Here is a 14,160-nt window from a genome sequence, read left to right as displayed (position 1 = left end):
GCCCCCATGTAAGTCCTAGACGTCTTTGCCTGCAGACCACCTCCTCAGTCAGCCCTTCTGGCCAGCCCAATAAAATTACTTACCGCCACCACACCCAACCCAACTCTCTTCCCTTTCCTGCCTTTTTCTCTTTTGTGATTATTCTGCGTATGTTTCACTTGGTTGTTGCCTTGCTGCAAGAATGTAAGCTTCAATGGGTAAGAGATTTCCTTTGTTTTGCTCAGTGGCAGATCCTTAGGGCCTAGAACACAGTTCATGGCTCGTATGAACTATACAGCAAACATTCATTAGATGGATGAATGAGTACTTTAATTTAGTTGTCATTACTTTAAAAACAGTAATTAAACTGATTAAAAAGATCTAAGAGTCATTAAAGAATGATTATTTTTGTTCTAATATAAGAAACAATTAAGATCAGTTTATCATTTTTTGATCATTCGAAAACTCATTTTGGTTTTTACTGAAATTCCTCTTATAATAATCATCCTTGATGATTTTTCAGGAATCTTGTAAAACTTTACATATTTTCATTGATTTATTTAAACTTCTGTAACATTTTAATAAAAAGTCTTTAGATTACAATTTTTAGATTACACATAATACACCCATCTTAACACACTTTCCCAGTCTTTCTGAATCAACATCTCATTTTTTTTTTGCACAGCTTTAGATTCTTTTTCTTTAAGAGATACATATCTACCTTGAATAATTTTATACTATATACTTATATGAATAAGTTATTATTCACTAATACCTCTTATACTTTTACTGTGGAATCATAAGTATTTATTTATCTTATTATACCAAAATTGTTATAAAATATATTATTAGTGTCATTTAAACTAATTTTTACAGGTAATGCTACATCTAGCCTTGATATCTTCTATTATATAAAAACAATGCATTTACAAAGCAATTTATTTATTATATTTTTAAAAATAAATTTTGAAGTAAATTTAGTCAAGAATTTGCAAAATAGTACAGAGAATTTCTGTATATTTCTCTGTCTTAATTAATTCAGGCTTCCATAAAAAAGTATAGACTGGGTGACTTATACACAACAGAAATTTGTTTCTCTCAATTCTGGAGCATAGAAGTCTGAGATCAGGGTGCGAGCATGGTCAGGTTCTGGTGAGGGACCTCTTCCAGGTTGCAGACTGATGATGACTTCTCGCTGTATCCTCACATGAAGGAAAAAGGATTAGAGAGCTCTCTGGTCTCTTCTTATAAGGGCACTAACTTCATTTACGAGGGCTCCACTCTCATTAACTAATTACCCCCAAATATTTTCACATTAGAATGAGGATTTCAACATGTTAATTTTAGGAGGACACAAACATTTAGTCCATTGCACCCTCATACAGCTTTTTCTAACATCTTACAAAACTACACTGCAATTATCAAAACTAGAAAAATTAATGATGATGCAATATTGTTAATCAAAGACTTTATTCAAATATCAGCCGTTTTTTCATAATGAGTTTAGTTATGTCTTGTCTTTCTCATGTAGCTTATAACAGTGCCCCAGGTTTTCCTCATGTTTTCTTTTAATATTTCACTTCCCTTCATATGGACATTTGTTAAATCTCTACATTGTTAGTCATCAAATGTATTTTAGTAAGAAATGACAGGTATCATTTATTGAGAATTCGATTATGTGCCAGGCATTGTTCTGCTTATTATTCTTTCCTTTAATCCTAATACGGAGAGAACTGATTATTATTCATATTTTCATTTGCAAAAGCTGTAGTTCAAGTTTAAGCCATGTATCAAAGGGTAAGCAATTTGCCAAAGGTTATCAAAGTGGAGAAATCTGAAAAAATGTGCAGACTTTCACTATGTACGGTCTTTGTGATTGGAAAGTTTGTACCAAAAGCATCCTCTACTGTAGCAACCTTATTCTAGCTTTATTCCCCTCCCTTCTTCCATGCCCCACTTTTCCTTCTTCCAAGGAAACTTTGCCTAGGTTAAACTTTCTTTAACTCCTTCCTCTATTTATCATTTTTTTTCTTTACAATTCTGGAGGTCAAATTTGAATACAAAGTAGGGTAGGCACATTAGAACATGAGTTAAATTTCAAGACTTGCTATAGTGACTACTAACTAATCATAGGTCCTTGTGAGTCAGCTTACTTTTCTGGGTCTTTGTTTCATTATTTGTAGATGTACAAGTTAAACATTATGGTTTTGTAGCTTCTTTTATTCCTAGCATACTGAATTCACAACAAGGCTGCTGCCTAATTTTATTATGACTTTGCCCCAATGTACTGTTTCAGTTTTGTAAGAGTACCCAGGAGGGTTATGACTGTGTGTGTGTTTTCTTAGATATTTATGGAAAGATGTTGTTAGATAAATTATTATTAAGAACTTGGCTTCCTTTACCACATTTACCTAGAGTCCACACATGCCTTTGTCTAGCCTTTTTCTCTGCATATTTATGTGGATCTGAAACAAGTATAGTTTTGGTTGATTTAGGCTGGTTGTCTCCAGGAGTATGGTCACATGAGATAACACATTTGTTCTATGCCATGGTAATTGTAAATACAATAAAGATTTACATTCTCTAACTTTTAAGCTCAACTTGGAATTTAGTGATCAGTATTTTTCACTAAACATGATTTCTAAGCATGTATGTGATACCTTGTCTTTTTTAAAGTTCAGTGAACATTATCAGTTGATGCAACTTTTTGAATGTTTAAGTGACCAGGTGCAAAAACATGAAACCTATCAGAAAATATAGCTAATAAAAAGTCAACTTCTATGAAATTAAATTGTCCAAGTGACTACTAATAGAGTAGGCTTTTCATATAATATGAAAGAGATTGAATAATTTACTATTGATGAAATCGGTACCAAAAATGTTTTACTTTTATAAATTATAAACTTCACAGTTCTAAAATGAATATTCAAGAATAGGTGTGATATATTGTGTTCCAAAAATGGAAGCAATTTTAGCTTTGTTTTCTCTTGATAGGCAGAGTTAGGTAGTAAAATGGTGTTAATGGAAATGACTTTCTCCCCATTCACAATGAAGACTCTAATATTATCCAAAGAATTTTTGGTGGAATATTGTACAGTGATCTATATGCCCCTTGCATATCTCTAGGGCTTCTTAAATTGAAAGCTATTTTGTCCTCTGAAATATATACTTTTCAGTGTTTTATTGGAAAAGGATGAATGTGAAGAATGACCTTCTTCTTCCCAGCCCATTCAGCAAAATCATTTTCAGATCACAGCCATGGTCATAGTGTACTAGTTAGGATTCTCTAGAGAAACAGAACAAACAGAATGTATATACAGAAAGAGAGAAAAAGAGATTTATTAAGGAATTAGGTCCACAATTATGGGAACTGGAAAGTCCAAAATTTGCAGAGTACATCAGCAGGCTGGAGACCCAAAAAGAGCTGATGTTGCTGCTTGAGTTCAAAGACAGCCTGGAGGAAGAATTTCATCCTTCTCAGGGGATCCCAATCTATTCTTAAGGCCTTCAACTGATTGGATAAGGTGAACTCACATTATAGAGGGTAACCTGCTTATTACTCAAATTCTACTGATGTTCATATAATCTAAAACATACCTTTACAGCAACATCCAGACTGATGACCAATTATTTGTGTACCATGGGCTAGCCAAATTGACTCATACAATTAACCATCACACATAGTTAGCTACAAAATATGCTTTAGATGTGGTTGTGTAAATCAACGCAGAATTCCCGTAAGAACAATAGCTTGGAATCCAGAAATTATTATTTGTGTTCATATCCACTCATCAATTTGTTTGCTCTATCTAGCTGCATTTATTGCTTTAGGTGTGGTTGTGTAAATCAGTGCAGAATTCCCATAAGAGTAACAGCTTGGAATGCAGAAATTATTATTTGTGCTCATATCCACTCACCAATTTGTTTGCTCTATCTATCTGCATGTATTAGTGACTACCAGATTATGACTTTTCAGGACCTTTTTATTGTGAGACATTTCTCCATGGATCTCTCACCTTTCTGCATGTCTCAAAGTAAGACACTTACTGTTTTTTCTTCAGAAGTATCTTTTCAAGGATGCTTGTATAGCAAAGAGTATTGAGAGAAAGAGACAGTCACCTGCCAATGAAAACAGCAGGCCTTCTTACTGCCCATTATAATAGGCTTGGATTTTCTAAACTCAGAATTCTTCTCCTGTAATGCCACCCACAGTGTATGAAAGCATCCATATGGACTCCTCCCAGTTGCCCCTGCGGACTTCGAAGTAAAGGGAACTGACACCAATCTGCTGATGACCATCCTGCTTGTTGTGCCATGAGTAATAAAATCTTTTATATCTGATCCACAAGTCTTGTGTCTTCTACCAGAATTCATGGAACAAAAACAGGCCAACTTGTAAGCTTGAAAGTATGATAAAAATCTCAGTCCTTAACCATTCTTGATCTTTCATTTTATTTGTCATTTTAGATTATTGGTAACTATGATGCATACTATGGCACTATCTTTACTTGTCCATGTCTTCATTGTATCAAAGATAAAATAAATGAATGTCATAGAGTGATGATCTGTATCCCCTGACCCATTGAGAGTGACAGTTTGCATTGGATAATGGAAGGAAACCACTATGTTTTAATATATTCTGTTTATCCTGGAAAATAAGACCCTTATGTGCACTCTACATATCTCTTTGAATACAACATCAAGGTGTTTTGTTCTCAGTGAGAATGGCTTGTGTATTCACCCTCCTTGACCTAAAAGTTAAGGATAAATCTGGAATGAAAATGAGGTTGAGAAACATCAGCCTCAGCTGGCCATTAGGGACAGGTGGTATCTTTAGTTTGTGACCAGAGACCCTTGAAACCCCATGAGACAGCTTATTCAGCAAGCAAATTTTACTGCTACACTATTAATTAAATCAATGTCATTCACTCATGTCAGATACATATGAGCTATTTATAGCCTCAGGCCATATTGAAATGTACAAAGAGAATTTGTATTAATTGAACTACAAGAATAGGAGACAGGAGAGTTGTCCAAGTGCTGACTCTAGGGTGAGGTAAGGCATCGCTGGCCTTAGGCATGTCTACATGCATGATGCAGACTTAATTATTTAAGGCACTTTACCATACTCCGTACTCACATAGACACTTTTGTTCCAACTCAGAAAAATAATGTTCATGCTAAGGATAGATAACACTGGATAAACTTGTATAAGGTAGAAAAATGTAGAAACTATGATTTTATAATGGCCATTTTTGGATATAATTTTTAGTTAGTTTCTTATTATATGCATCAAATTCTGTTGTAGAGCATCAAGATCTGTGGATCATTTTTGGAGGTCCAGCTCATGTGCCATAACAAAAATAAGGCCACTGCTCACATCCTTTCTTTTAAAAATCGTGGACCTATTTTAAAAATAGGCAATTATATTTTAAGTGTATAAAACTTTAGTCTTCTGTTCCATGAATGTGTAATATCTAAAAATCAGACCTGTAATGAAGTTTTCATTTTAGAAATATGTTTTTCTCCCAAAACCACTCTCTTTAAAAATGTTTATTTGGTCTAGTCCAAAGTATTACATTCATTTGAAGAACAGTCCTATTTATTCTTTTTAAATCCACATCATTATTCTTTTAAAATTTACATAAATTGTATTATATGTTATTTATCCTCATTTCCTTAGTGGTAGGTGTCTCTTATAGGAAGTAATATTGTTAACATCAGGAATTTTTCACTTAAGTAAACCACGCACTTCATTATTAATCCTAAATTTGAATGAGATACGTGAATGTGTGGGTGTTTAATGCACTATTTATATATTACTCCATTCATACAAGTTATTTTGAAATTACTAGAACAAAGATAACATGTTGTGGAAATTATAATAATTTGAGAAAAATCATATTCTTTTTTTTTTTTGGCTTTCAGAATTTGACTTAAATATTTATTGTAAAATGTGTTGTCCCACTTTTCTTTTTCATCTTCTTTTTTATTTATTTATTTATTATTATTATTATTATTATTATACTTTACGTTTTATGGTACATGTGCGCGATGTGCAGGTAAGTTACATATGTATACATGTGCCATGCTGGTGCGCTGCACCCACTAACTCGTCATCTAGCTTTAGGTATATCTCCCAATGCTATCCCTCCCCTCTCCCCCCACCCCCACCCCACAACAGTCCCCGAAGTGTGATGTTCCCCTTCCTGTGTCCATGTGTTCTCATTGTTCAATTCCCACCTATGAGTGCGAATATGTGGTGTTTGGTTTTTTGTTCTTGCGATAGTTTACTGAGAATGATGATTCTCAGAAAAATCATATTCTTAAGTTTTCAGAATGCAAGAAAAGGCTGTTTATTTTCTGAGTATGAGTAAATATGCAATATCTTCACTTAGCATGAAAAATACAGACATAATATTAATCTAAACAAAGTTTACAAGAAATAATTATCTACTGCAATTTCTTTAAGAAGTACAAACATGTTAACTCCTTGCCTATTGATGCATGAAAATGGGTATTTTGTGAAAGCTAAGGGAGGTTTTGATCAGATTTTTTAAATAGACATGCTTTTGTTTGCTATTAGTTATGCAATAATAATAAATAGTAGCAAATACGAATTTAATAATGTAGAATACTTGAACTCTATCCCAAAGTATACAAAGAAATCTATTCTACCAAGTTTTTCTTTATCAAACATCTTCCTTGCATTTTAATATCATGTGTTTCCTCAAGCTAATAATTAGACTCTCTGTAGTCACCGATGTTTGTTTGGCCTTTGAATGCCACAAACTTCATATGTCCCTGATCTGGTTAAAGGGCTTTTGTTCATGGAGTCATTATTAGTCAGTCTCAGGCAGGACCCAACCAGACCCCTTTGAATAAAATATCAAACGTTCATAAGACTGATGTTCTATATGTCTAACTGTTCCATCTGATTTATAAGTTAATTTAAAGCAGGGACCAAATAATGTGGAAGCAGAATGCTTCCCTTATCAATGTATATTTGTGGAGAAAGGAATTAATTGATTGTTCAAGCTGTGTTCTGCAAGAGAGAAATTCCTCCCTGCCCTATTAAAGATAACCTAAAAAGATTCCCAATTTGCTCATAGATCTTTTTATGCATTTTCTTATTTTAAAATTTTTATTCATTATCATTCTCCCTGTAACAGAAAAAAAAGTCAAAGCACAAATAGAAAACAACCTTAAAAAATAATCTAGGCTAATTCCTCTATTACTATCTCAATAGACTAGACATCTAGCTTAAGGAAAGATTATACAGAAATTATAATGATATTATTGCAGGAATAATAATCATCATTATATATTATTTAGTATGTGCCAACCATTATTTTAAGAACATCACATATATTTATTTATATACTATTTTTAGCTAAAGTTAGTCACTGGTAAAAATGCAAGAAAATATTATAGAAAAAGCATTTTAAAGGTGAAAAACAAAAGATATAATCCTATCGAGTAGTACCCTTAAAGGAGACAGAAGAGATATAAAATATTTTTTAATCCCGATAAATTAATAAAAACTAACATGAACTGAGAAGTTACTGTATTCCAGGAAATATGCTAAATGTTTACATGCAGTAGCTATTAATAGCTTGCCCTTTGTAATCATCCTATGAGGTAGGTGCTATTATAATCTTCACTTTCCCGATGCGTCACTGAATTTGCTTACCCAAGTGTCAGAAACAAAAGTTTCATCCATACAGCATTGTAACTGCTTCATATGAAAAAAATGTCTCAAGTCGTATATTAAAAGGAAAAGTTTCAAAAATAAGAGGGTTATCCAGCATGAAGACTTTTTATACTGGGGCAGATTTCACATGTAATTCAATTTTTGGAAACCAACTAACAAAATAAAAATCAGCTATAGATGATAATAAATAGAAAAGAGTAAATAACTACTCTCGTTCCATTATGCCAGATTAGGAAAGTGGTCAGGAAAATTAAGTGTCAATAAGTAAAGGCAAAATTAAACTTCTTTTTCTAAGCATAGGCACAATTAACCTATGAAAATTACTCATATTGGATGGTAATGAAGCAGATAGCTTAGCGAAATTGGGAACATATCTGATTCACCATAATGGGATTTTCAGTTCGATCAGATCACATTTTGTATCAGTCATTCTGAATCACAACATATGTTGATTAGCAATAAGGGCTACAAGGGAAAATTTTACTTTTTTTCCTGAGCCAGAAGGACAGTGATTAAACAACATGATAATAGTAAATATCCATTGTGTCTGCATACAGGGAAATGTGATACAGATTTCCTTGTAGTGTGTGAATACACAGCTCCCTCTCTAATATATACTACCTATTGCTTTTGTCTAGTAAATTCCGGTTCTGTAACTCATGCCAAAAAGGAAAAGAGGAAGTCTATGTAGTCTACCTTGGTTTTGAGAGAAAAGAAGGCAATCACAGCAATTTTTCATGCAACAGAAGAATAGAATCGTAGTTGTAATGTTGTAGGCTGAAGTGTGGATGAAGACAGGATGCTACAGAAACTCACCCTAGGAACTGTGTGGTTTTGAGGGTTTCCACACTGTGGGTCATAAGGCTTGGATTTTTATCCAATTGCTACTGCTTCGTGAATGATAATAGACCATTAGTAACTGCCTTCACTTTGAAGTTTCAGTTACCCCACTTTATAAAATAAAGGGTTTAAATTAGGTGAACTCCGAGGATTATTGTCTATTACATTTGAATTATCATTGCCTGTATCTCATATAATCCTGTAATAGGATTCTTTGTAAGGTAAGTCTAAAACAAAGAGAAGTATTTTGGCGATTCCTTGAGATTCACTGTTGATGCAGTTCTGGGATGAAAGCCTGTCCTGGGCTTTCATACTTGTGCCCCTGCTGAAACTGTTCATCCTTGGGCAAAAGGACATTCATATTATTTTGATTACTCAGATTACATATTACAAGTTTGAACCTGCTGACACAGTACTAGTAGATTTTTCTTCAGAACAGTCTATATTGCTGAATTTGTCACTTATATTCAAGCTTTTTCGCTCCTATCACTTATATGTTCCCATTTTTCTGCAGATCACTGAATTACAATAAATTGAGGTTCAATTAAAATCTGAGTTAATGACCATGATTAATTTGTTAACACTGTGTACAGTTGAGAGAGGGCCTGTTATTCACATAAAAAGGCATTCAAAATAAAATTGAAAAGTATTCTATAGAATAGTGACATTTGCAAAAATTACACCATAAAGATTTCATGGATCAGAGTTCATTCCTTTTTGAACTAAAGTTTTTATTAGGTAGCTATTAGTAGTGAACACTAATTTTACTATAGTTGTTAAAGCAATTTATTTCTTGTTTTTGCTTTTTTTATAGATCTGGATAATGTAGAGGGCATTGCTGTGGACTGGATTGGAGATAATCTTTACTGGACCAATGATGGCCATAGGAAAACCATTAATGTGGCCAGGCTGGAAAAAGCTTCTCAGAGTCGGAAGACTCTTTTAGAGGGTGAAATGTCTCATCCCAGAGGAATTGTGGTGGATCCAGTTAATGGGTATGCAATATTTGACTAGCTTTATATAAGAAAAATGATAATAGATAAATTTGTTTCTTACACAGTTAATAATAGTTTTATTTAAATCCATATGTACAGCTGAATTTCCACACAAATGGTCTTAGTGGGTAAAGTTACACATTTAATGGTTTTTCTGTACTAGAGAATGTACTAAATAAACATGTCAGAATACATTGACCTGAAATAGATTACTGCACAAAGATGTATTACTTGATTTATTCAAAATTAGCACTATAATTCTGTACTTTAAGCAGCCTGACACCAAGATAAATAATCAATTCAACCAGAGAATCAATCTATTTTATATTTTAAAGGCTATTGAAATTTAGTGTATTCAAAAAAATAGCAAAAGTTTTATACATTTCCTAGAGGTCAGACATTTTATTAAATGGGTTACTATGACCCTATTTTGTAACCCTTACAATAATCCTCTGAATTAGTTGCTATTCTTATCCCCGCTTTATAAAGTTGAAAATGATAACTGTCTTGCCAAACACTATTCAATTAATAAAAGACCAGGTCTACATTTATTCCCAGGAAGCCTGTCTCTATGATTTTACTCTTAGCCACTAAACTTCACTGCTTTTTATTAGTCTAGGGTGATAACCACATAATTTTAGATACCACCATAATTTCCATATAGGGACATCATTTTATAGTATGTATTACTTGTTTTAGAATGAAATATTTTGTCCAATTCTTGGTAATATGTTTTCTTTTGATTTTTAATCAGTGCTATTACCTGAATGCAAAACTGTACTTATAGAAATATCAAAGAAGATGGAAATTTTAATAGTATTTTATAACTTAAAAATGTTATTTTATTGAATATTTTACATGTATAGTTTTTTGGAGTGTTTTTCTTTCCATGGCTTATATATCATTGTTTCAAGACATCAAAAAATAGATTTTCTTTACACTTTACTGCACACATACAAAAAATATGTATTGTATAGGAGGCATGTGAATCCCTTATAAACTGAGATTCCAAAATTGCAGTTCCTAGAATTGTTTGTGTTAAGAGTAGCTCCAAATACAACCAGGGTTCCTAGGCAGTGAGTGTACTCATTGTAAGTGTTTCCATAGGGCATAATTATAAAATAATTTTGGTGATTTTATGTTTGGATTATATAATCATCTGGTAAACCAGCCTTAGTTTTTGAAGAGAGTATTTATTCCACACTGTCCAAGTCTATCTGAAGAAAGAAATTTCAAATCTGTCTTAAAACAGCATCTTCTTTCTCACTATTGTTAGATAAAATGTTTTCTGATAGAGCTAAAGAGTATTTGTTGTCCCCAAGAGATGACATAAATGTGGAAGTCATAGAAACATATAATTTAGAAGAAAATTCAGAGCCCACTGGTTCCATCTCTCTCATCAAATTTAGAAATCCTCTTCAACATCTCCCAAGTTTGTAGGCATCCAGATTATGTTAGAAACCTATAGCATCTACATAGTTCAAGCTCTTTGAACGCAATTCTGATGAATAGAATATTTTTTTCATTGAGACAATATCTGCACGCCTGTCATGTCTTCCTACCAACTGTCCCTATATACAAGGAATAAGTGCAATAAATATTATTTAAAACTAGACAGTGTTACCGAGAAACACAGGAAAGGGCTTATTTTTACTCATCTCCAGAAAGGCTGGGGATAGACTTCATCAGATAATTACATTCAAACAGGCCTTGAAATAAAATGTAGAATTTTTCTTGCTATATTAGCAGAAGTCCAGATTGACCTATGTTTAATGTGAAGAATACACACAGTCCCACCTAGAAAAAATACTTGTATTAGTTCCTGCTTATTTAATAGGTTATATTTCTATTCCGTGTGTTTAAGAATTCTCATCATTTCGTATTGGTATTGATTGTAAAGCTTTCATATTCTTTTTTTTTTGAGGCAGGATCTTACTCTGTTACCCAGGCTGGAGTGCAGTGGTATGATCTTGGCTCACGACAGCCTCAATAGCCCGGGCTCAAGTGATCGATTCTCCCACCTCAGCTTTGAGACTAGCTGGAATTACAGGCACAGGCCACCGTGCCTGGCTACTTTTCATATTTTTTTTTTGTAGAGATGGGGTTTTGCCATGTTGCTCAGGCTGGTCTCAAACTCCTGGGCTCAAGCAATTCGCTTGCCTCAGCCTCCCAAAGTGCTGGGATTACGGGCATGAGCCATGGTGCCTGGCCCACAATATACATTTAAGCATATATATATATATATGTGTGTGTGTGTGTGCATATACATATATACATATATATATGTAACCTCTCCCAGATTGGCATTACTTAGAAAAATAACTTTCTTATATTTTGTTTAAATAAAAATAATTTTAGGTGATGGATCAGTTGGCAAACAATTCCTTTTTTCAAATAGTAAAATATGCAGTATATTTGGAATATCCAGATTTAGCTCTGTCTCGTGTGTGTGTGTGTGTGTGTGTGTTTCTGTATACACAGGCACATGTATGTGTGATTTGAATCACAGAAAAAAAAATATGTTGCCATGATCAAAAGGAGAAGCTATAGGGTAAGATAACTGCAATATTAATGTTATAAATGAAAAAAAACTGTATTAATTATCTGTATATAAGAAAATTTCAGGAAAATATCAATAGAGATAAAAGATTGCATATTTCACTTTTGTATAGTTCATTTATATAGCTGATGTCAAGTAGTTATACCTAACTAACATAGAATTAGAGCAAATAGAATGACTATGCTTTTTGTTACTAAGTTGTCCCAATTAAAAAATCACTTTAAGGAATTACAAGATACAAGATAGAAATATTTCCATGTTTATTTCTAGGATTAATACAATTCAACAGTCTCAATATACTTCCTTGGGTCTAAAAAGGCATATCAACATAATTGGAAACCGTTAAGAGAATTTAAAAAGAGCTTAATTTGTATGAAATAATGGGTAGTGTGTTCATCCTCAGTTTTCCCAAGTCTGCCAGTTTAGATCACAGTAGGATTTTTCGTCATGGTGACAGACTTTTTCCAAATGCACTTAGAAATTCTTAGGGTCTACAAAATGGGGGAGGCAAGGGATCTAATAAGGGTATTTCAAGGGTCAGCAGCTTAGAAAAGATTTGAGACTTTATAAAGTTGTATATGAGATGACTGGATTAAACCTACACTTTAATTAATAAACTCAGGAACTTTCACATGACCCTAAAACAACACATGTGGTGGGTTTTAACCTCATTCATGAGGGAAATGGAACATTAGTTCAAGGCCCCCTCTCCTACTGTTAGAGCTTTACAAAAGATTTGTTTTTAAAGGCAGATGCTTTTGTTTGAGATAGAAATTAAAGCTCAAAATCTCAAGGTCAGTCAGCTTGCTATTACTAAACTTATGTGCAGCTAAATTATCTTCTGTAGATTTTGGGGTAATAATAAGCAGCAATAAAACATAGATGATTTGCATCAGGAAGACAAATTAGACCTAGCCAAACAAACTCAGTATGACTGTGCCCTTTAGAACAAAGTCAGTCCAATTACCTGTCTTAAAGAATAATAATTCATCTGAGATTAAATAAAGTCTGGAGTAGATCATTAACTGTGCCATGGGTTCTCATGTCAGTCAATCTGCTTTTTAATCACATAATTGATTATATACTTTTTGAAGCAGACAACATTTAAAATAGTAATGACCCAGAAAATCATTTCCTATACTTGGTATCAACAGCCACCAAAAATAGATATTTGGCACTTACTGTCAGGTTCATTAATGCATGAAGCCAGTAAGTGCGATAGTGGTGGTAGTTGGCTTTTCTGTAATAAGTGTAAATGCACAGTTCCACCAAACAAATCTTTGCTTTCTTTAAAACTTCACAGCTGCCCTCTCTTTGACAGATAAGCACTTAGATAGGAGGACAAATCAGAATGAAACTAGAATTTATGGAACTGCCAAATCTGAGGAAGTGTCTGTACGGTGGCTGGTTGTAATAACATGTATGCATTTTTGTTGTTTTTTTTAATGTCTTAGTTGGATGTATTGGACAGACTGGGAGGAAGATGAAATAGATGACAGCGTGGGAAGGATTGAGAAGGCCTGGATGGATGGATTCAATCGGCAGATTTTTGTGACTTCAAAGATGCTGTGGCCAAACGGTTTAACTCTGGACTTTCACACCAACACGTTATACTGGTGTGATGCCTATTACGATCATATTGAAAAAGTGTTTTTGAATGGAACTCACAGGAAGGTAAAAGACAAATGCTGCTGTTTTTAACCCACAGGCTTCTTTTTTTCACAGAGCCTTGTTGTGTTGTGTTAAAAATACTTTCAAGTTTATTTTTACTCCTCTGAGGTGGCTGCCAATAGTCTCCATGGGGTGGCTGAAGGAGGCTGAGCATTAAGTAGTGCAGCTGGCACTTGCCTCTGGGAGACCAGGCCCAGCTCACTGTGGTATGCCAGGATATGTGGGATTTTTAAAAGCAGCTCTCAGGATACCAGAGCTGTTTTAAAATGCAATTTTTCTACATTATTGATGAGTTTTCTATAACCAAGCAACCCCACTCTATTAAAATATGTTCAATATTTTGAGCTGAAGTTTAACATTATGTATTATGAGGAAGTAATTACATTGTATTTAGTTGAATA

General features: G+C 33.6%; 1 protein-coding gene across 1 annotated transcript in view; it reads left to right on the top strand.

Annotated features, from left to right (window-relative positions):
* The window catches only part of LRP1B (LDL receptor related protein 1B), a 1,896,287-nt gene that overhangs the window by 1,109,815 nt on the left and 772,312 nt on the right, over positions 1 to 14,160 (top strand). The window contains exons 12-13 of the mRNA XM_054478394.2: positions 9,348 to 9,528; positions 13,543 to 13,762. Coding sequence (XP_054334369.1) covers positions 9,348 to 9,528; positions 13,543 to 13,762 — 401 coding nt within the window. The remainder of the gene's footprint in view (positions 1 to 9,347; positions 9,529 to 13,542; positions 13,763 to 14,160) is intronic.

The sequence above is a fragment of the Pongo pygmaeus genome, chromosome 11 (assembly GCF_028885625.2).
Source record: "Pongo pygmaeus isolate AG05252 chromosome 11, NHGRI_mPonPyg2-v2.0_pri, whole genome shotgun sequence".
Taxonomy (NCBI): domain Eukaryota; kingdom Metazoa; phylum Chordata; class Mammalia; order Primates; family Hominidae; genus Pongo; species Pongo pygmaeus.
The sequence above is the reverse complement of the archived record's forward strand: the minus strand, read 5'-3'. Positions and strand labels throughout refer to the sequence as shown.